The sequence below is a fragment of the Protomyctophum bolini genome (assembly GCF_963924005.1).
Source record: "Protomyctophum bolini genome assembly, chromosome: 5".
Lineage (NCBI taxonomy): Eukaryota > Metazoa > Chordata > Actinopteri > Myctophiformes > Myctophidae > Protomyctophum > Protomyctophum bolini.
The window spans coordinates 32,116,253-32,140,653 of record NC_137866.1 but is presented as its reverse complement, the minus strand read 5'-3'; the positions used below and the strand labels follow the sequence as shown (position 1 = coordinate 32,140,653).

The following is a 24,401-nucleotide window of genomic DNA, read 5'->3' as shown; positions in this document are numbered from 1 at the left end:
AGACAGACAGACGTGATCTGCTAGGTCTCATAGTAAGTGCTCATTGCATTCGCAATTACAGTATTAGTTTTTTTCTTATGAAAGCAGAGAGTCTTGATGCACATTATCTGATCATAAAACGGACTTGGAAACTTTCTTCAATCGTAGCCCCATATGTGCCCTCTCCCTACGCTCATTGAACTCATTCTGTGATTCGAGCTACAAACAATCGCAGTAACGGGGGGGGGGGGGGGCAACTAGGCTTTGAGGAAATGATCTTGCATAATCAACATTATTGTCGATTGTCGTGTGCCGCTCCAAACATGTCCAGACATACCACTAACCTCATCGATCCAGTCTCGCGTATCTATAAGGTGAGACGCGAGACTGGATCGGATTGTGTCTGGACATGTTTGGAAAAAAAAACAACGACGATCGTGGATGGATCACATCCATGATGGATGCGGCAGAAGCAGAAGCAGCACGCAACGTGTTTGGAAGAAAAAAAACGTCCTGCCGTTCATTTTATCACATTAGGTGCAGGGCAGGCTGCTCGACGGTGAGTTTATAATAGCCTGTTGTAACGAGAAAGGGGGATGGATTGGATGGTTGGAATGGATGCGAGCAGCGCAGCAGCAGTACGGCTTGCGATCAGCGACCAACGTATCATGGCGGGCCCTCGATAATGATGTGCAATCTGTCCATGACTAACTCCACATGTGTCTGGCAAACGTTACGTTATGAATTCAAATGCCGATCGTTGCAGGTTTATATACGGGCAGAGAGCAAATCGCGTTGTATCTTGTTCCGAGAATGAGAGTGAGTGCAAGCCTTGCAGTTGAAAGCAGTGGGGACTCGGGAGTGGGGGGGGAACTGCCAATGCGATCCAAGAGGAAGAGACCCCCCCCCCCACCATTCTCCCTCGGGAGAAACCATGTAGAAACAGGAGGGGAGGGGGAATCGAGTGTATTCACACAAACAAGAGCATTGTCCCATCCATTTTAGATCCCCTGACATCTGCGTTGGTCTATGCCGGACGGCCGTCTCCAATACGTCGTACGTCCTCGCATAGACCAACCAATAGGCGGTGCCAGACGCTTCTCAGACCAACACCTCTTTTCAGCAGGGGGGGGTTTTAACTCTTTTTAGAGCCGATCGGTGTTACATTATGAGTTGTCCGGGCGCAAATATAGTTGAACAATAGTAATCAATAAAAAAACGTTTTTTGGACCATAAAACGTATAAAAACGTTATGCGCTTCTTGCGCTTGGCTATAATAAAACGTTTAAAAACGCTTTGCGCATTCGATGAGTTAATAGTGCGTGAGATTTATAGATTTTGGGTCATAAATAATATATTTGCAGCTTTAAATCCAGAATTGGTTGACCATATGACACATACTGTGCACTGTATGAAACCAAAATAAAATGAACAAACTGTACAAAAGGGCACATTGCTGTCCAGAGGGCAAAAGGGCAGGTGGCTGCTCTCTAGCACTACCTCGTGTGCACGCCCCCGGAAAGTGGTGAGGTTACACGAAAGGTTCCACTACTTCCATGTGTTGTCTATATGTTGAGAAGTGGTCGCCACCATGTCTCTGCTGTGCAGCAAGTAAAAAGGTGATGCGTCACAGTTGAGAAATGTTAAACTTTTCCACTCTGTGCAGTGAGACAAAGCAGCAGCCGACCTGATAGAATACTGTGGTCTGAAATAGGCATGGACTAGGTGTACACAGGAAGGGGACGTGGGTGGAAAATGAATGTTTGCGGAAAACCACTCACTGCTGCTGGGTGAATTGGCCTATTCTCTGTGTTGGGACTGATTATGTTTCCTTACATCCAGGCCCCCAGTGGCTGTTCTGTCTGTCTGTCTGTCTGTCTGTCTGTCTGTCTGTCTGTAGAGACATGGATGGAGGTCAAAAACCTAAACAGATAAACCCCATGAGGGCTGCCAGTATGGAGGGCGGTAGGGGTGGGAGTGGAGAGCGCTGGAACAGCAGTAAAGCTACACTTGGCTTTGAACACAGCGAGTGCTGATTCCATTGTGCCGCCGCTTCCTATAATTATACCGCGCCATTCTGCTGACAGACGGAACTGTGCAGTGACGCCCAATCAGGAACCCATATTTCATGTCCCCGACTCGCTCCTGACAGCACATTAAACCAGAAACTCGCATTGCCCAATTTTCAAAGAGACTTGATTAATTTCAGGAAATAGTACAATGATGTCCCATTTAAAATTCATAACAGGGCAACACTTAAGTCATTTAAATCCCTTCTACTGTTTGACTTGTTGAAATTGGTAAAACAGATGGAATAATTGGACCTCAACTATACGTCGTTCCATTGCATTTCAATTCAACCACAGCCCGCCCGTGACCTTGTTCACGGTAAAATATAGCCAGACTATTTTCTCCCTAAAAGGTTTGCCAATCAAAACATCTCAATCCATCATGTATTATACTGCTTCTAATTCAATTTACTTGCCCCTCTAATTCTGTATTTGATTGAAAGGGGCATGAGAGAATTGAGGTTGCCTTTGTGCATTTTAATTATTCATTGGCGCTAATAATCTGCTCCCGTTGTCCCTATTTACTCATGTCCCCATTAAGTTCTCCATATAATTGCGATGTCTTGTGAAACCAGCAATCGGTGCGTCTTTCGTCAAGTATAATTGTACAACGCTGTGTTTAGAAACGGAAAAAGAAAAGACTAAAAGTTAAGTAGGGTTCATTTCAAATGCACAACAAATAAATCGAGAGAGGGCATAGAGAGGGACTAAATGTTTAGGCGTACTTTACAGTAAGCAAGAATAAAAACATGGTAATACATCAAATATAGTCATCATGAATCATATGTAAACTAAGAACCTAACAGTGGAATTTATATAATGAAGTTATTTACACTACAGGGTGCTACTGTATGTCTACATAACATGCTATCTACGTAAATTACTTAAATTTAGCCTTTGCATAGGCCTGTAAGGTCTCTGAGGTATAGGGGAAGTGATACGGCAAATGCTACGGGTTAAAATGGAGTCTAATAATACATAATTTATGATAATATTAAAGTGAACTATGATAATGTCTCACTCATTATGTGAGCCTCACTCATTATGTTTAGTATTTCATCCATTTGTCTTTGATCATACTGCTCTGATGCGCTGTTTAATTCGATCAAAGTATTTGTATATGTAGAAGGGATTTCATGATATGTGATTGAATAATAACAATAATAGGCCTACTGCCAATACTACAATCAATGTAGCCTACTGTATACTATGTCCTATGTTCTATGCAGGTATATCCTGCTATACAGTTACGATTAAAGTATGAAATATAATCCAAATACAAACTAAATCTAGTTAGTAAAGTAATACACAGTGCAACACACTTTCAGCTTTGCAGACTCCACAATCTACAGCAAAAAGCTCACATCCATTTGTACTTTGAACCTCCAACATCAACCACCAGGAAAGGAAGAGATAGAGCGAGAGCGAGACAGAGAGAGAGATAGATAGAAGCGAGGGAGTTTGTTCCCCATGTAAGGCTGCCATCTACTGAGAACTGCCTTCAAAGTGGAGCAATGTGTGTGTTTGTAGAAGAGGAGAGCGAGAGATGTACTCTCAGCCCGAACACATTTCCCTTGCATTTGATAGCCACGGCTGAGGTTAGGTCTTGCTGAGAGGAGGCAACGCGCTAACTCCCAGCGCGGTAATTGAATTTCGGCTTTGTTAAGAGGCTCCCTCAGCAACACTGCCACACTGCCAGTGTGAGCAGGCCTGAGTGTTCTCACAGATAGAAAATGACACCGCTGCTGTAGCTCAGCACAAACTCATTGTCTTGCCTTTGTTGCGTCATTCCGTCATTTTCATCTCAATGCTTCCCTCTCCCATTGTCCCAAAGCTACAGTGCAGTGCATTGTCTTTTGTGTATTTTTTTTGTGCTCAGTCACACATGCATAATGCACATGGGCCATTGTTACATGTGCCTGTGTGTGTGGCCAGTGGCCACACACACAGGCACATGTAGCTCGGACAAATTAGACACGTTTTCTTCTGCAACACAAGCAGCCTTTCAGCAACTGTATAGCAGCAGTCCCAAGTGTCTGGTGTACCTGAGGATGCACTGCATATTCCACCAGTAATTTAATTCTTGTGCCTGATTTGCACTTAGTTGCCCTGCAGTGTCGTGTAATGCACGGGTCGGACATAACCGATCCATAAGCTCACAAAGCATCGCACTGCTACACGCTGCGAGCTTGTAGATCTGCTACTTTTCGGCGAGAAACACCGGCACACAGCCAAGTATAAATTAAATCAGGCGTAATTTCCTTGTGTGCTCTTGTCGGCAGGCATGTACTGGCAGCCATACACATGGGCCAGGCCGATCCCCCCCCCCCCCCCCACACACACACAGGAGAGATTTCTGGGCTTTCTTTTTGTCAGTTCAAGGGAAATAATAACAGGCATTCCTCTGGCATCGTATCAAGGTCTGTAGCTTCTCCAGCGGCCAGCCCGCTAAACCAGACATGGAGCATTCTAACAAGGTGAGCTCCGTAGCAGGCTATAGCTACAGCAACGCTGTAGAGCGCCGCATCGCAGCTTCCGTCTGGGGGAACTGACACCAGCGCCGGCAGCCTTAATAAGGTGTCAAAGGAGCTCTGCCCCTCACAGCTGGCGAGGAGGGGAGTGGAGTCGGCTCCGTGTTGAAAGCCATTATTTTGGCCACTCAATGGGTTTGTTGTCAGCACACAGTACAGTCAAGAGGCGGTTGTGGCGAGTGTATATACTCAAGACAATAACGCAGGGTTGCATTCGCCGCGTGGCCTCCTATAGTTCGCTTGCACAAGCCACTTAAGTGGATAAACAAAGCAAGAGGGCCACGCTTCGCGGCTCGTCTTGGAAATATCTAAATCACATTACCAAAGATGATGTTGCGTAAAAAGGGAATTGTGAAGCCATGGCAGGGGTAGCTATAGCTTCTGTTTATTAGCTTTTGCGGAGATGCACCCAGGCTTGTTCTTCTGCAGCCTGCATTCTAATGAGAGAGAGAAGCGAGGATGGAGGAGGAACGGGGGGGGTTGTGTAACTGTGTTACATAAGACAAGGTTTGTTGGCAGACTGTACCAGCTAGGGCCCTCCCTCTCTCTCTCTCTCTCTCTCTCTGCTTCCAATGGTGGAAAAGGTACTCAAATGTTTTACTTAAGAAAGTATCAATACTGCAATAATGTGGAACTACTCCATTACAGGTAAAAGTCCGGAATTCAAAAATGTACCTGATACGTAAGTACGTAAGTATTGGCAGTTTAAAGGACCAAATGTAGAAAAGTATACTCACTATGTTTGGTAGTGCTGTCGCCTCACAGCTAGAAGGTCATGGGTTCGATTCCCCTGGGTGCTGTGGGTGTGTTCTCTCCATGTCTCGGAGCCATAGAGTAGAATCGGCTAAACGGTCGTCCTAATAAGGGGCGGTATAGGTGCTGGGTACCAGACAAATTAACAAAATAATCAATTAGGACTTGTTTTACATTTGAACCGGAAGTAGAAGTCGGACAATTTGGATCAGCCACTGAGCTCTATTGTCTGATCGTTGTTTTTGATTGTGTGATCTCAAATTAGGGTCTCATCAAGCCGCGACTATCGCATTTTGACCCATACTGTTAGTAAAGTCTGCGTGCACGTGCACTGTGAACAGACGATTACGGATTTTGCATGTTTCTTCCATGGAGGCTAGTGGGGACTAATGACGATGCAAAATAAAAAGCTGTCTGTACGTCTGTGGCTACCTGGACAAAGGTAGATTTAACTCGGCCAAGTCTTAAGCATCTAACCAGTTAAGAGAGGGCCTCTGTGGAAAGGTGGGGAGGCCCAAGGCCCCCTAGGCTGGAGGACAGTTTAAATTGAAACTGATGAAACATGCAGTAGCAAAGGCCTCCTACGAGAGTGTGTGTGAGAGAGAGAGAGAGAGAGAGAGAGAGAGAGAGAGAGAGAGAGAGAGAGAGAGAGAGAGAGAGAGAGAGAGAGAGAGAGAGAGAGAGAGAGAGAGAGAAAGAAAACACACACGTTGGCTGTGGTTAGATATAGTGCGTGCATGTATTAATTGCCTGGCTCTTCAGGGCGTTCTCATTTGGCATTCAATAAAGAAGTTGTTTGGCTCTTGAAAGGTGTCCTATTTTTTGTGGGGAGTCATCTAGGGCAAGAGAACAGCAGGAGGTGTCTTTCCAAACAGACTGCAAAGTCACTTGCATTATAACTGCTTTCGACCTTGTATTGCATTTCAACTGGAAACAGTGTTCAGCCAATTGCATCATGTTGTAGTTGTATTATGTTTCAATTTATATTGTGCTTTACTTTGTAACAATGTTTAGGACTCTCTTGGCCAGGTATATTGTTAACAGTGCCACATGGTGGTCACCAGTTTAGGCTTTGGTTGCCAATTCGCCCATTATAAAAATAAAAAAAATCTATTATGCATGAAATGTGTGATTAGAGGAATATTCAAAATATGTTTTTTTTTCTCCCAAGGGAGCACGTCTTGTCGTCCGTGGCATCCAGTCCATAATTGGCAATAAGATGTCTTGTCGTTTATGGCTCTTAAACTGTTGGGACTTTTACCTGGTACAGAAAAAAAAATCCTGACTCAGACGGCACTGAACAAAATGACACCATTTACCTGTAATAAATAAATACATTTAACAAAAAATAGGATGGAGACATGGAGTGACTCAAGTCTAAAGTAATGTAAGTACTGCAATAATCCCAAAAAGCAACCAATTCCACATACAAAATTGCCATTGATTTGCACTTACTCAGGTTCAGTTAGGCTACACTAAACTTCATCAGAGTCAGCTCTGCACGTCAACTCTCCCCCCCCCCCCCAGTCTGCACCAAATCTCTTTGCAGAAAATTTGCTTGCCAAATCTTTTTTGCAGAAAATTGCATATCTGCAAGCTTACAACACGGCACAAAGCGACCCATTGTGAGCTTGTACTGTATAGATGTGCTAATGTTCTGCAAATGTTCCCCTCTCCAGAATAGACCTCGACAGTGACCTCCCACGTTTACAATGGCACTGCATCCGGAAGAGAATTTCCCATTAAGGCCGTTTCAGAAAATCCTCATATAAAGATGTCTATGCCTGGAACCAAGCAACCAGGCTGCAGGCTCTCCATGAATCATGAAACCATAACACATTTGATTTGACTTTATAAATATAATTAGGAAACAGTACAGCATATTTTAAAAATGAAGGAACTAGTTCTGCCATAAGCTATTCATTTTGCGGAATGTGCGCATGCCTTTCCAATGCATCACTCCAAAATAGGGATGCACCGAAAGGGAAATTCTTGGCCGAAACCGAATACCGAATATAGGAAACAGTTGGCCGAAAACCGAATATCCAAATATGATTAATATTATATATTTTTTTCCTTCCATTGCTGTCACGTTCGTACCTTAATTAAAGCTACCTGATTCATGGCAAAACGTAACTTATAATCACTATTATGGGTCCATAAAACATTTATTCAGCTCTTTTGAATGCATTAATTGCATAAACTATTCTGTGATAGATTTTCTGCCTATTCGGGCCGAAACCGAATAGGCCGAAAATGCATTTTTAGCCATTTTCTGCCGAATATTTTCTGCAGCCTAATATTCGGTGCATCACTACTCCAAAACGATTGTTGTTTAGCTTTCTTCTCCAACTAGATGGCACAGATTGTGTGACTTCTACAGGAATACATTATAGCTCCAGCTCCCTTTCATGACGACGAGCGGCCCGGAAGAGACTTTCCCATTTTTTCCTCTTAGACGTTTCAGAAAGTATTTATTTAAAGACCTGTAAGCCTCAGGACAAAGCCAACTCAGATGGTGACAACTCATGACAATAAACACAATGTTTTGGGCCGAACAAATAATTTGAAAGAAGAGAGAGTTGACTTTGTCCATGCAGGGCTTAAATGTCTTTAAATAAATACTTTTTGAAAAAGTCTATGGGAAAAACTAATGGGGAATTCTCTTCTAGTCAGCTTGTTGTTCTGAAAGGGGGCGGGACTACAACGCTCTATAGCAGATGATATAATTCTCTATGGAGGAGAAGAATGGGACGTTTACTTCTCTATGGAGGAGATGAATGGAGCGTTTACTTCTCTATGGAGGAGATGAATGGAGCGTTTACTTCTCTATGGAGGAGATGAATGGAGCGTTTACTTCTCTATGGAGGAGATGAATGGAGCGTTTACTTCTCTATGGAGGAGATGAATGGAGCGTTTACTTCTCTATGGAGGAGATGAATGGGACGTTTACTTCTCTATGGAGGAGAAGAATGGAGTGTTTACTTCTGATATAATTCTCAATGGAGGATAAGAATGGAGCATTTACTTCTGATATAATTCTCTATGGAGGAGAAGAATGGGATGTTTACTTCTGGAAACTCACTGTTGAGCTCCAGTGGTGGAAAGTACTTAAGTACAATTTTGAGGTATTGAGTATTTCCAATTCCTTCTACTCCACTACATCTCAGAGGCAAATATTGTACTTTTACTCCATTACATTTATTTGAAAACTTTAGTTAAGAGTTATTAAGTACATTTTACTAGAGGGTCCCTAGCTAAATTAGAGATATAGTTAGGACCCTTATGGGTCTGTAACTCGGGGGTACACTCTCAGAGTTAAATTAACAGTGATTGTACAATATACGTTCAGGTCCCAGAGATAGAAATGCCATTAAATGTGGCATGCATAGCCTAATGCATGTCAAATTGGCGGTCCTTGAAATTAAAATGATTGAAAATCACAACTAGAAAAAAAAAAAATCCTCTCTTATCGGGGTTCTTTTCAAATGGGGGTCCGTGAACTAATAGATGTCGATTTGGGGGTCCTTGACATGGAAGAGTTTGAGAACCCTGGTAGAAACAGCTGGAGATCTGTATCAAACATTAGTGCCGGTGATATAGTCCCATGGAGGTCACGTACAGGTGGGCTACGTGTGTGGTGGAGGAGGTCACGAGTAGATGACTTTCACGCAGAAGGTCTCCTCCGTCTTCTCGTCGAGGTCGTTGACGTACACCATGATCTCGGCCGAGCCGGCGTTGTGGCACGGTGCGAAGCGCATTCCTATGGTGTAGCTCTCACCTCCCCCGAGCTTTAGACAACAACAACAACACAGGGAACAGTCATCAGTCCTATAGCTCTCACCTCGCCCAAGCTTTAGACAACAACAACAACAACACACAGGGAACAGTCATCAGTCCTATAGCTCTCACCTCCCCCAAGCTTTAGACAACAACAACAACACACAGGGAACAGTCATAAGTCCTATGGTGTAGCTCTCACCTCCCCCGAGCTTTAGACAACAACAACAACAACACACAGGGAACAGTCATCAGTCCTATGGTGTAGCTCTCACCTCCCCCGAGCTTTAGACAACAACAACAACAACAACACACAGGGAACAGTCATCAGTCCTATGGTGTAGCTCTCACCTCCCCCGAGCTTTAGACAACAACAACAACAACAACACACAGGGAACAGTCATCAGTCCTATGGTGTAGCTCTCACCTCCCCCGAGCTATAGACAACAACACAGGGAACAGTCATCAGTCCTATGGTGTAGCTCTCACCTCCCCCGAGCTATAGACAACAACACAGGGAACAGTCATCAGTCCTATGGTGTAGCTCTCACCTCCCCCTAGCTTCAGACAACAACAACAACAACAACACAGGGAACAGTCATCAGACCTATGGTGTAGCTCTCACCTCCCCCTAGCTTCAGACAACAACAACAACAACAACAACACAGGGAACAGTCATCAGTCTTAGGCCTGACTCACACCTTTACAACAGACTGAAGTATAGCTGATGCATGAGACTTATTTACTGATGCTCGCAATTTATTTCCAATGGGAGTCACATGGTTTGACACAACATTTTTGTTGTATGAGGGGGTGGGGAGGAAGTCGAAACACAGCTGAAAGCCGTACAACACAAATGTTGTGTCAAACCATGTGACTTCCATTGGAAATGCATTGGGGCAAGATGTAAACAAACCCAGATGCAAAGGTGTGAGTCAGGCCTTATGGCAGGTTTCCCCAATACATTTTCCTCAAGGGCCATATTTTTACTATAGGGTACCAGGCTGGGGGCCGAGTCGGCACGCGCAAGGTCGAGGTCTTGCCCTGAAATTTTATTTTCAGGGCAAGACCCCATTTGAAAAGGACCCCCAGTTTGACATGCAGAGGCTACTGACCCCCATTTAATGCCATTTAGGGACCCCCCAAAAAATATACTTATTTTTTTGTTTTTTCTTCCAGGGGCCACAAGGGGGCGCTCCGCGGGCCGCAGATGGCCCGCGTCGCTAATTGGGGAACCCTGCCTTATGGTGTAGCTCTCACCTCCCCCGAGCTTTAGACAACAACACACAGGGAACAGTCATATTATTGATTGGCATGGGAATTCATCAAATGTTTCACTGTCATTGGGTTTGTTTGAGAGTTAAAGTAAAAGTCTCAAAATGTACTTGAGGAAAAGTACAAAAGTATTGGCATCAAAATGTACTTACTGTAAAGTAGAAAGTGCTAATTATGCAGAATGTGCAGTTTTCAAATGTATGAAAAATCTTTTTAAAATAGCCAAAATGTATATGGGGCTGAAGTGGGTAATGTATGTTTTGTAATAATAATCAAAATCTACAAAGTAAGTACTAACTAAAGTTTTCAAATAAATGTAAAAGTACAATATTTTTCATTTCCCATTATATCTCTGAGATGTAATGGAGTACAAGTAAAAGTAGGCTACAGAAAAATGGAGATATTCCATTCCATATAAGTAAAAGTACCTCAAAATTGTTCTTAAGCACAGCACTTAAGTAAATGTACTTAGTTACTTTCCACCACTGCATAGGGAACATAACAAAAATGTAATGTATAACTTTGTACATAGGATGTGTACACCTCTATACTATAACTTAAATGTTGCGATTACTATAGAGTCTATAGTAATCGCAACATTTAATGAGATTTGTCACAACAAAATTGCATGAGGATATGGTGGCATATTCTATTCCTGGTGATTAACCTCTTGACAATGCAGAAACTTTGTTCTAACAACTTTGGGTTTCTGCAATGAAGGCTACTCGTAACAGAGTTTCTAATGTGGCTATTAAGGTCTCTAAAGTGAGTAAAGGGTCTCTGTTTGGTCATTCAGTCTGTTTATTTTCTTCTTTTCACTCGTTCTTTTTACAGCATTTCAATAAGGTCTAAACTTCGCTGGCTGTATTTTCTTTAATAGCCCGCAAAGGATACATGGGTCAATTTCGGGGATTTATGCTGTAATCTGCCCCAAAAAAGCAAAGCTGAATCGATCTCTCCCTCCCTTTACTTTGCCTCTACACAATTGCTTTTATTATGGCAGCAGCAGTTACTTAAAAAAAAAAAAGGAAAGTGCATCGACACATTTCCTTAAGGCTATAGGCCTGTAAATTCTTTATTGAGCACCTGGAGCCATGCTGACAAGATAAAAAAGACGGTAGTTGTGCTCTGTGTCCACTATCTTTGCAACAGTGTCCTCTCTGCTGGACAGAATTCATTTCCTAGTCATTTCTGTGTTCATGGAACCACTTTCAACCTGCCATCCGTGTTTTTGGGGCATGTCAAAGGCAAAACATTTACAAAATCTTCTAATACAACGTTTTTCAAATCACACACTTTGAAAAATGTTAAACATTTAAATGTTGATCTACATCCATATTCTGGGCATGTCAAAGGCAAAACATCCATATTCTGGGCATGTCAAAGGCAAAACATTTCCAAAACCTTCCAACAATATTACGTATGTTTTCAAATGTCACAAACTTACAACTTACAAAATGTTTATCAGCAAGCTAACAGATGGTGATTTGCTATTCGCTATAATTACTGTATTTCAGGCTTACGTGATTAAAACACTGCAATTTCCATTTGATTTCCCATTTATTTCACAACTTGGCAAATGACGGCAAATGCAAGGTAATGCCACCAGTGACATGTCTGCCTGTTTGTTGTTTACGAGTCAATAAAGCTGCCATCACAGACTGAAGCTAATGGCTCAACATAAAATAAATCAACACCACTAATGGCTTCATTATTTTTTCTGTTTTTCTGTTTGTTATAATATGATCAAGTGAGAATGTAATGTGATACTTGGCATCTTGACATTGCTGAATAAACACAGGCCTGCTCTTTTTCTTTAATCATGGAACTCTTCCTAACTATTTTAACGTTTGGTTCCATTTGTACACTTGCAGTTACACACACCCGTACAGGGCCATTTGGAACGCACTCAAGGACACGTTGAGACCCACTGGTGTAGCAGAGTGTTTCCAGTGAGCCAACATGCACAATAGCAGCACCCTGATCCTTATTTGTATTTGAAAAAAAAAATCTATATGCCTGAGTCATAGGGTGCATAACGCGTTCGGATAAGCGATATTGGTTGTATTGACCAGTGTGCTCACTGAGCTATATCCAAACACACCCATACCCGTTGTAACCATCATGTCTGTGTGCCTTTTATGCCCATATGTGGAGATCCCTGGTGTCATTTATGCCCATATATTGCCATGTCCATATTTGGGCATATTATTATACAAGCGCATATCCCAACGTCTTGACGGCGGCCAGCGCACTATCTTGATGCGCAAGCGAGTTTGCAGTCGGTCAGTCGGTCGCATAGTGTGCATGACCAATTGACCATATATGGCTCTGGACAAGCCGGAATGACATTTGTGACGATTTGATTGGCTGAGCACGGAATGTGATGACATTGATTTATGATGATAAGAGTGCCCCTCATTTCACACAAGTGTGATTTTTATATATACAGTAGGACAGCAGAGCTACAAGCTCTCAAGTTGCTACTGAATGCGGCATGTTGTAGACCGGCTATTTTCTAATAACCAAAATAGAAAACAGAGCTTGACTGGTCCAAATCTTCGGGGTCCATTTATTCCTTCTATCAAGGTTTGAGAAAAGAAACGATGGCCTTGCCTTGACTTCACAAGAATACTTTGAATGTTAATTCTAATCAAACATTTATAAAATAAGCCGTCTCATAACGCATGCACTGAAAGCAGACTGAATAAGCTGTTCGCCCACGCTTGTTTGCCCACATAAATTACTGAATGTGGCTGTGAACATTATTAAAAATCTGAAAATGCTGAAGACACTTGTGATAGACTGTATGCAAGACTCAAAACGGTTTTAGAATCTATTTTTGGCGAAGAGACGAGAAAAGTTGTAAATCAGGTCTGGTTAATACTAAGAATATAGGGTTTAAGTGGTTATGGGCTGCTGTCTAAATGTGCGTTCAAACCTGAAGATATACATTTGTTTCCAATCGCTTCACTGCTGGTCGCGCAGGTCAGCGTTGATTTAAAAGAAAAGTCCCTTCGCTCACATCTCGTGCCGATAATGTAATTTCTGAGTGGTGCAAGCACTCCCTTACGGAGTATATGTGTGGCTGGCTGCAGGGTGCCTGGGTCTGAGCACGAAAATAGCATGGTTGTTTTTTTTTTTACTTTGGCAGTGTAACCAAATGGACCTGCTCGTTCACACAAGACGGATCAGTATACATTTATGATTCCTGCTAAAATATCATGTATGAGCAGCAAAATATGTTCCTATGTCTTCGCAAAGGGTTTGCATAATATGCAAACCCTTATTGGTTTTTTTTTTCGCGCTTCGCACCGTATTGCTTGTAGATCGGCTATTTTTACAAATTTGGGTCCCGGGCGAACTTCTTAATTTCAGTTTTTTTCCCGATCATCTGAAAATGGCGTGATCGCCCCCCGATTTCCGATCAGGACAACCGTATACCTGGAAGTGGTCATCCTTGAACTGGAGCAGCTCTGGGTGGTCGGAGCGCAGTGTGAAGTCCTTGCTACTGGGGTACGGGTTGGTGTAGGTCAGCCTCCTGGAGCTCCCCTTACCTCCACCTACTGGCACAGCCACCTCGAAGGCCTGGAGAAACGCACGCACACGCGCACACACACACACACACACGCACGCACGCACGCACGCACGCACATGCACGCACATGCACGCACAAACACTATTGTCAGTGGTGGAAAGAGTACTCAATTGTTTTACTTAAAGCTGCTATAAGCAATAATGACATTTATTTCTTTTTTATTCGAGACACATCTACAGTAGGGGCTGCAATCTGCATTTAAAGAATTTCCTAGAAAATCTATTTGCCTGTCTACTTCCTGATTGGTTAGTCATTTCGACCAATGACAAAGTATCAATACTGCTACTACCTAAGTACAGTACATGAGTAAATGTAATTTGTTACTTTACACCACTGACTATTGTACTGCTATACTTGAGGACTTTTGACTTGACCCAACCTCGACTGATACTAACCCTTCCATTGCCGAACTTAACATACAGCAAGTCTATTTCTATCCCTGAACCCGAAAACCAAGTTCCTGACCCTAGAACAACCTCTTGCCAAATAAGAGGCCAAAAAAATCCTTTCTCTTGTTCTCGCAAAGAGAGAGAAGTACGCAGGCTACGCGCACACAACCCTCAACACAAATCCTGGCTCCTAGTCTTATACACAGCAAGTGCAGCTCAATCCAGGCTAATGTATCGCATTTGTCTGGCTGCGTAGCACACAGGCCCTTACAGTTAATGGCAAGAGTCGAAAAAATACACATAAAGGGAAAGAAGGATGTAGGGGGAAGCAAGAAGAAAGAGGCAGACGGGTGGAGAAAACCAGCGAGACATTTTCTCTGTGCCCCGCGCTGAGAAATATAAATGGCTCAGACGTGCTTTTTCAAACTGGGCTCTGGCTGACAAGTGGTTCAGGTGTTCAAACGCCCGGGGCCTCGATCCGCTCGAATAACATACGGTGGCGCAGTGCGGATGGAAAGCCTGCAAAGACCGGCACGTCATTCCGCATTGCAGTCGCGCCCGTTTTTTCCCTCCAAATGATGCACTTAAAAACTCAGAAATGGCTGTGGAAGTCATTACCGGGGGAAGGTTTTTTTGTGTGGCTTCCATTCACCATCTCTCTCTCTCTGACTGTGTTGTTAATAGACAAACCCCGTCACTCAGTGAGAACTTTGCAATAAAAAAAGAATCTCATAAAGACGGTGTTTTATCTAGCATCGCCGGCGTCTACGGTAATCTCCGACTTTTCTATCGGAGCCTGATGATAAAGGCTCAGATTTTTATCCCTGTCCTCAAGGACAGTGATGTGATGAATGGCTCCCTGGCCTTAACCCATTGAGACCCCTGGGACCAGATTCTACTAAATGTCTTCTGAATCATGACAGTTTTCTTAAAATCCTATGTTTCTATATCAGTGGTGCTCAAACCGTTTCAGATCAATGACCCCCAGAATGACATGTAATTGGCCGCCGACCCCCATCTGAAAATACGTTGTTCGAGGGAACCCCCTCCCCCCCAGAAGCAAGGACTTGAGTCTAAAAACGTTCACTGTGAAAGAATATATATATTCAAAGATTTGCACCACATTTTCACGATAAAAAGAAAAATAGCAGATCTACAAGCTCGCAGCGCGGCACTCTGTGTTCCCGTCCTGAAGCGGTGGGGGGAGGAGGGAAAGCATGGTGACGAGGGGTTAGTGTGCGTGAAACGCCCGGGATTCGAACTCAGGTCTCCCACGTGAACGTCCAATATCTTAACCACTAGACCAAAGTATCCCTTTGGATATCGGGTGAGATATTAGACTTTTGAGGCAATCAGGCTGAGGCTCTGAGCAACTCTGCTACACGTGCGTGTTTGCGTGTGACTCGTGCGTGCACACGTCTTACCTTGGACAGCACAGGCCTGTGTATGTTCAGGCAGAGCAGCCACGCCGTCACCAGCCTCCGCTGCTCCACGTCCACCGCGTGCACGTACAGGAAGCGGCTGCCCGCACGCCACGCCTGCACATGCAGCCGCAGCTCCTGCACCGCCCCGGGGGGCAAAACAAACACGCCCGGAGGGTCCACCTGGGGACATGGCAGAGGAGAGAGAGAGAGAGAGAGGGGGGGGGGGGTGGACAAGGCCAGACAAAAAGGAAAAGAGGTATATAATTAAAGAGCATGACAGGTAGTGTAAAGAGAGCGACTGTGAGAGCAGGATTTGGAACGCCACTCCCTTTCAGTGTGCAGAGAAAAGCCGTGTGGCGCGTGAGCATTATCCCCCTTTTAAGGCTCCCCCGGCACACACAACGCACGGCTGACCTGGCTGCCAGACTGCACATCAAACCAATCCTCCGATACATATACGTGAAATCCTCCCGGGAAGCAAAAAGAAAATATAAGACAGTATCTATCGAGTTTTCCAGTCAATAACCCCCTACTTCTTTGAGGTGGAGAAAACACATTTGGATCATATACTGTATACACCCCATTGCTTTTTGGAATAATATAAGTGAGCTAGTGAGCAGTGTGAAATCGCCTTCTTTCCTCGGCTGGGAAACGCGTTGCTCTTGTTGCTACAGGGAACGCTTAATGTATGAATAAAACATTTAGACGGGAGACAAAAAGAAATAAAGTAAATCTATACGTGCAGTTACAATTCTATAATACTGTACCTCGACTCAAACCATAAAGCAAGTACTGAAATTTAACACCTCCACGAGAAATCGGGGAAACGGTTGAAACAAAATAGGATTCCTGCTCAGTCTTTGTATTTATTTACAGTACATAAGCATAATACAGTAAAATAGGTATGTCGAATTTAGCCATAACCTGATTACACCTGGTGAAATCGATAATCTAAATTCATGTAAAGCCTGATTTACTGTAATATACTGAAGTGTCGTGCACTGAAAATAGCAGATCTACAAGCTCACAACGTGCTGCATTGAGCTTGTAGCCCGGCTATTAAGTAACAGTGTTAATATTTTCAGCAGATTTCTATTTAGTCTTAGTCTTTTGAATAACAAACCATTTAGTCTTAGTCCTATTTAGTCTTCTGAAATTGTTCTAGTCTTAGTCGACAAAATATCAAAATCTTAGTCTTTTAGTCTTAGTCTTAATGCAATAAAGATAATTTTGCCAGAAAAGATTTAGTCTTTTGAATAACACACCATTAAGTCTTATTTATTTAGCCTATTTAGTCTTTTAGTCTTACTGAACAAAATTAACACTGCTAACGAAGTACAGTGAAACAAGCCACGGCGAGAAGTGAAAAGTATATACTGTACTTTACCTCGATCTCTCGCGGGTGCGACGAGAAGCACTTGACCTTGCGCGCGGCCTGCCGCCCCCTCAGCACCAGCGACTGACAGCTGCGCTGGCCCGCCACGCAGCTCACGTCCACACGCTCCAGGAAATGCACGTATATCTGCCACACCTGGGCGGGCGCCGCCAGCCACTTATCACTATAAGACGAAGAATAAAACAACAAGAACTCAGTCAGAAGTACCAGGTGCAGAAAGCTCTCGTTTATGAACATATAATCAGTTAGTATGCTGCAGCCTCTGCCTATCAGCTCACGGCTTCACGTTGCGGCGTTCAGAGTATGGCTTTTATGCCGTACTGTCCGTACAGACTATGGGTTTTATTGGTAAGTCTCCCATTGGCTTAGAGACAGCCCTATATAATATGGGTAAAGGCCTATTCATAGTCCAGTTTTCGGTGAAGAGGTGACCACCGAAAACTTGACATGGCACGTCACACGGTGGTCACGGCTCACACAACACATCTCTCTCTTTTTACCAACCACCGTTTCAGTGGTTGGTACTAGACTATGAATAGGCTCCCAGAAAAGTCTCCCATTGGCTTAGAGGCAGCCTAGAGACAAGGCAGCCAGTCATGAAAAAGAGTCTACTGCGGTCGCTACTAGAGGTGGTAGTGAATCTAGGCCAGGATGCTTTTTAAGCACCTGGCAAAAACATTAGAACCGAATGGTGTCGCAAACCTCGAGCAGCGGCATATACCGTCGGCAACAGGGTCGGCAAGGTGGCAGTGGTGGAAAGTAACTAACTACATTTACTTAAGTACTGTAGCATGCTTAAGGTATTTGTACTTTACTTGAGTATTTCCAATACTTTTACTTCTACTACATTACATCCCAGAGGCAATTATTGTACTTGTACTCCACTACAATTATTTGCCAGCGTTAGGTACTACTAGTTACTCTGTAGATTCTGATTAGTATCACAAAACACACAAACACACTTTAGCCCTATACATATTTAGAAATAGCAGATCTACAAGCTCACAATGTGTCGCGGAGTATTTCCATATTGCAGTATTGATAATTTTACTGAAGTAAAACATGTGAGTACTTTTTCCACCACTGGAAATGACTGGACCGTTCCTCCAGGCAGGAAAGGCTGAAACAACCATTTAGAAGACTGTGGCTTTGGCCGAAAAACAATAGCCATAAAAAAAAGACATATACTAGACATATACTAGACGTATATCCACTCACTGTAAAAGTGTTGGTTGGACACATTAACACAGTGAGGATTTGATCAGTGTTGTAGGGCACTAATTATATGTGAATCACAGATTCTATTACTGCAATTAGGTCAAATTGCTATAATAATCGTCCATCATCAAATCTGAAGCCTATAGTGGTCATGTAAAAATGCCACAACTTTATGACGAGCCAACGGCAGCATCTGCAGCTACTATAAAATGCAAGATGTCTGCTATTATAGTTACTTAAATTAATGCCTGGCCGGCAGGCCGCCGAAAACACGTCGTCATTATGACTCAACCAAAGAGGAGTTCACAATGCAGCTACGCCCAAATATGTGTGTGTGTGTGTGTGTGTGTGTGTGTGTGTGTGTGTGTGTGTGTGTGTGTGTGTGTGTGTGTGTGTGTGTGTGTGTGTGTGTGTGTGTGCGCGCGCGCGCGTGCCAGGGCACAAAGTGTGGCCTCCCCATATATTGTTTTATATTATGTATTTTGAGGGTTTTCTTTACATAGACACAAGGACAACACAGCAGACTTACATACAAGACAGTTACTTATATAAAAACAACAATGAAGAAACATAGAAAAAAATTGAAATAAATAAAAAATAAAAAATAAATAATAAATAATAATTTATTTATGATATTGAACATCAGTAATCTCCATATATGAGCTCAAAAAAGGACTGACAGCTACAGCCCACACTGTAGTTATTATATTGTAACGATGTCATGTAATGATTTGATCGATAAATCAAAATCATGAAACTGTGGACACATGTTGGTACTTTGTATAGTGCATTGGTGTCCGTTACAGCAATAGAGATGTGAGATCATGTAGGCTAATGACTTTTTTTTTATCCCACGATTTTGTAACCCATTTTTCACCCCTGTGTCAATCATCTAATGTGATCCTGGGCTCTACAGTCTACACACCCTCCACCAACCTAGTCCCACAAGGGGAGAGCAACGGACTTGAACTCATGCTTCCTTCATGCCTGAGTGTCCAAGTTGCTCCTTTACACCTGACAGGGGGAAGTTTCCCTGGTTGGACGTAGCATGTGGAAGGAACACGTTATTCCAACCAGTTCCTTTCCCCTCCATCAGGCGCCCCGGCTGGCCAGGGGGAGGCAGTTTAGTGACCAGGATTACTGCATGTTTTTTGTGAGGGTACCTACCCTAGGGGACACGGGGAGAACATGCAAACTCCACACAGAAAGGGGTGCGCATGCTTTTCCAACACACCGAAGATCCGAAGCCGGGGGACATGCGATGCGATGCGAAAAAGCGATGGTCCGACATGCGCTGCTCCCGTGCTTGCGGTTAGGGTTAGGTTAGGATTGAGGTTTCGGATCAATAGTATGTCGGAACTAAAGCCTGCACCCCACAGAAAGGCCCTTTCGCCAACCCCGCCTTCGGGTATGGGCACTGATGATGCGGAGGAGGAAACACGCCGCCAGCACCCACAGCGTCCCGAGCGGGAATCGAACCCAGGCCCTTCTAGCTGTGAGGCGACAGCACTACCAACTGTGCCACCGTGCCCCTAGGCTAATGACTTTTAAAGAATGCTAGTGCAATAGCACACTAAAAGCTAAATAGTGATGTGTATGTTTATATAGTTTTTATTTATTTATTTTTTCTTGCCTACATCACGTCTATTAATAATACTTACGTGTAAACCATGACGTAGAACATTTTGACTTGCGGGCTGGGACATCCTGGCACTTTCAAGTACACATCCTGGGGCTCTCCTGAAGCCTAGGGCACACAGAAATAAATTATGAATGAATCAATGAATGTGAACATTTCTATTATAAAAAAAGAAACACTCTTTCATGGGCCCATTTTATCCAAGTATCACAGAATCACTTCTAGGAATTGTGCTGAAACGATATTCTTATTCCAGAGTAGGACATGAGAGGTATAGTTACACTCTTCTTCCAGCCAGCAGTGGGACTTCTCTTTTGATAAAGAATGACACTTGTATGCACACTTTAAAGCAGTTTTCATGTCAAGAACCCCCAAATTTACACTAATTAGCCCGCTGACCCCCATTTGAAAATATATGCCAGGGTCCCCCATAAGAGAAGATTTTTTAAGGCTCTAGCAGTGATTCTCGACCCGTTTAATTTCAAGGACCCCCCAGTTTGACATGCATATGATATTAGTCTACGGACCCCCATTTAATGGCATTTCTATCTCTGGGAATTTATATTGTAAAATCAATGTTAATCTAACTCAGTGTACAAATGGAGCCAAATGGACCCGTTAGGGTCCATTTGTACATGAGATATGTGAATATATTGAATATACATGAATATATTATTCAAAGAATTGCACACATTTTCACGATTTAAATAGCCATCTTTCAACAGCGGCTAGTAAAAGTGGCTAGTAAAAGCTATAAGGACACAGATGCGTGCTGGGGTCTAAGTGGGTTAAATATTATGCAAGGATGTCTTCCCTGTGTGTATCTTTTCTTTAACAGTGTAAGTGGCAAGCTTCTCTGTCAAATGGGTGAATAGAAACAGACTGGACTCCAGATGCACCTCCGCATCACACTGACTGAATATTGAATCACGTCACTCAAAGAAATGATTGCCTGAATGCCCCTCAACACACCCAGGAGATGTGCTGTGCTGAAGAGAATGTGGAACATCTGTGTAATCACTCTGAAGATAATAGTATTAGTTACACCAACATTGAATGTGTTGTCGTGAAGCAGCTTTGGCAATAGAAAACAGCTAAACAAGAAGTGTTTAAAAAAGATTGCCGTTTCCATTTAGCAAAGGAGACAGACGGGGAAGTGTTCGGGGATTAAGTCAATTCCTGCATTTTGAACGAGCCGTTACAGTTTGTGACAGACGAACAATCAGGACATATAATATAACAATAATACCCAATGATCATTATTCAGGAGGAAATAAAGCCTGTGGCACTCCAATTGTAAACTAACTTCATAATGATCTGCGGTTTATTAATTTTCTATTTGCATAGCGGGATGAAGGTCAACATTGGCCAGCCACTCAAAATTCTTCAAACCTTCCAATAAGAAAAGTTTGAGAAAGTTTCAATCACTCTGAAAGTGATCCAAAGGAACTATTAGAACTCTATGGAGAAGACCATTTTCTTTCCCCCGGGCTAAAACCGGATGTGACATTTATGGGCTTTCTATCTCCGTGTGTGCAGTATTACCCCTGATGTACAGGGATAGTCACAAGAAAGTTATACTTTTTATAAAAGAAATTATGTTAATAAAGCATTTATTTCTCTGAGGGTATCTATCAAATTAATAATTGCAAGAGCAAGTTCTTATGTTCCAGTGAATACTCCTGTAATGTTTTTATTTTATTTTTAATCTCATTCAATAGAAAACTAATGCAGGTTTCCTTCAAAAGCACTCTTGGTTCAGTAATTCAGTGCTTGCTCATTTATCGCGTGGGGGAATTTAATAAACGAGCACATTAAGAAGTTGAACCCCTCTCTCCCCCTCATATTTAATTGAATTCTCTCACCAACATCTTTGTCTGGCAGATGACATTGGGGTCACTGCAGCGCACGGAGAGGTGGCGCCCGCCGCCTCGCTCCGAGATAGGTGTGTCTGCGTCACAACGAGGAGGAGGAAGTTAGCACAACATCTGATGAACCAAACGACCAAACGTAATACTTCAACACAGTAGTAGTACGACAGTACGATTGGTCAAAATTGTACTTCAATCAAATCAAATCAATACTCGGTTACGTTAAGTAAAAGTCCGGAATTTTACTTGAGAAATTATCAGAATATACTTAAACATACTTAAATCGTTTGAAAATAGCCGACCTACAAGCTTCTTGTGAGCTTGTAGATCTGCAATGTTCAAAAAGCCGAAATATGTGTGTGTGTGTGTGTGTGTGTGTGTGTGTGCATGTGTGTGTGAGTACTAAAGTACAGTAGGCCTACTTAAGTAGTTAATTTACACCACTGCCCCCCCCCCACCCCCCACCCCACACACAGTCACACACACACGCATGCACACACGCAAACACACACTAACATCCGTATAGCAGGTCCAGACAGACACAGTCAGGTGGGTGGTGGAGGCAGGCAGGGAGGGAGGGAGCCATGTTTGCTGCGTAACAGGGTTTATTGGAGTCACCTGGCGGGCTGTGGTGCCACGGCGGCAGGCGGATGGCCTTCTTTAGGAAGCAGCGCTCGGGGTGGTAGAGGCGGAACGACTGGTCGATGACGTGCGGCGTGGGCTCCACGGTCACCTGGCACACGGCCAGGGGCCTGCCGTCCTCCGCCCGAAACGTCACCTGCGGGGGAGGGAGGGAGGCAGGCAAGCTCAATTGTTTTACTTAACACTTACAGTGTGATGCTTCCTTGGAATAAAGGCACCAATGAGTGCCCAGCAGATGAGGCAGATTTTCCCCAAAAAACCGAGAGGTATAATGTTCCATTAGCCTACTAACTACCTCGCGCTGTGAAGTCTGATCTCTCTTTAGAAGCGTTAATATTCCAAACGAGATGCTTGGTTAAGTCAGTAATTAGGTCAGAACATCTGCGTTCTGATCAAAACCATGGAGAGCGCCGTGGATTCAGAGATAATATTAAGATTTGTCTGCCTGTAAACAAGGAAGTGAATGGAATGGATGTGCGCATGATGCGCACATCCATGATGCACTTTGCTTTCATTTAAATAGCTTTAAAAATTTAGAATTATTTTACTAGTACTGGGTGTTTTATTGTATTTGTATATACGGTATATATTGTATTGTCCTGAATGTATGCATTGACCCTTGTGGAGAATAAAGACATCTAATCTAATCTAAACATGTCCGGGAGCTCAGAGCAAGGCGTTTTAAAAAAACTACTTCACATGAACAATATTAGTGTAACTAAAATATTTGGTGGGGGATATAATCATGTTTGTCACTGCGCCAGCCAGAGCACTTCTCCCGTAAATCTCCCCGGTTTGAGGTGCTTGTGGCTTTGCCAGACACATAACGTGGATTCACTCACGCCTACTCCCCGGCTATGATATAACAAGGAAGGAAGCGAGAGCGAATCCATGTTATCAGTAAAAAGCCAAACGAAAATTGTGAAGACTAGCAGAGCCATTTGTATGTCTACTATGTGCAGATCTGCCTCATCTGTAGTGTGTGTGGTGTGTGTGTGTGTGTGTGTGTGTGTGTGTGTGTGTGTGTGTGTGTAAAAGCTTGATGTGTGATTAGCCGTATGACGGTGCTGTTGTGCATCGAAAATAGCACCAGCCAGTGAAACTCAACTTTGGCTCGAGACTAGCCTAAGATTTAGACTCTCGTAGATGTATTTTTATCGATTCTGACATTTCAGAATCGATAAAATAACACCTATACGAGAGACTAAATCTTAGGCTAGCTCAAGACGACCAGACATGAGAAATGCGCCAGCCGCTGCATTTCTCCCATAAATCACCCCGGTTTGAGGTGAGAACACTGTCTCAGCCCACCCATAGCGTATAGCTTTCCTCATAAATTCAATGAATAAGCATAAACAAACTATTTAAAAGGACATTGTTGGTAAAACTAAGATATTTGAGGGGAAATATACATTTTATACGGTATGCACGCATTTAGAAATAAAAGGCATTTTCATGTAAAGTCACTTCCTTGTGTAGTCGTGCGAGGCTGAGCAAGCCGAGGGGAGACAGAGAAGACACAGGAGAAATGTTTATCTGCTTGCTGCATGAGTCAGTATCAATATTAGCTCATTAAATAGCCAGATTAACCCCTTTTTAGAGTGACATTCCCTCTTCAACCGGCAACGCATGTCGGGAGCCACGGGTGAGTCTAAACCAGCCACTTATGTGTCTTAACCAGAAATGCATGTCGGGAGCCACAGGCGAGTCTCAACCGGCAATGCATGTGTCGTCGGACCAACGTACTGTATGCGGCCTCTATTTTTGGACCGCGACACTGCCATACAACGGAGCATAAATCAGGTCTTACAAGGACACCCTGTATTTTCCTCAGTTG

The 24,401-nt window shown here is 43.3% G+C and overlaps 1 protein-coding gene across 1 annotated transcript in view; it reads right to left on the bottom strand.

Moving 5' to 3' along the window:
* Window positions 1–8,464: 8,464 nt before the first annotated feature.
* Window positions 8,465–24,401, bottom strand: part of nphp4 (nephronophthisis 4) — a 268,172-nt gene continuing 252,235 nt past the window's right edge. The window contains exons 23-29 of the mRNA XM_080762891.1: window positions 22,541–22,700; window positions 21,917–22,002; window positions 20,074–20,159; window positions 17,186–17,357; window positions 15,799–15,978; window positions 13,832–13,975; window positions 8,465–9,123 (exon numbers count right to left, since the gene is read on the bottom strand). Coding sequence (XP_080619017.1) covers window positions 8,983–9,123; window positions 13,832–13,975; window positions 15,799–15,978; window positions 17,186–17,357; window positions 20,074–20,159; window positions 21,917–22,002; window positions 22,541–22,700 — 969 coding nt within the window. The 3' untranslated portion in view covers window positions 8,465–8,982. The remainder of the gene's footprint in view (window positions 9,124–13,831; window positions 13,976–15,798; window positions 15,979–17,185; window positions 17,358–20,073; window positions 20,160–21,916; window positions 22,003–22,540; window positions 22,701–24,401) is intronic.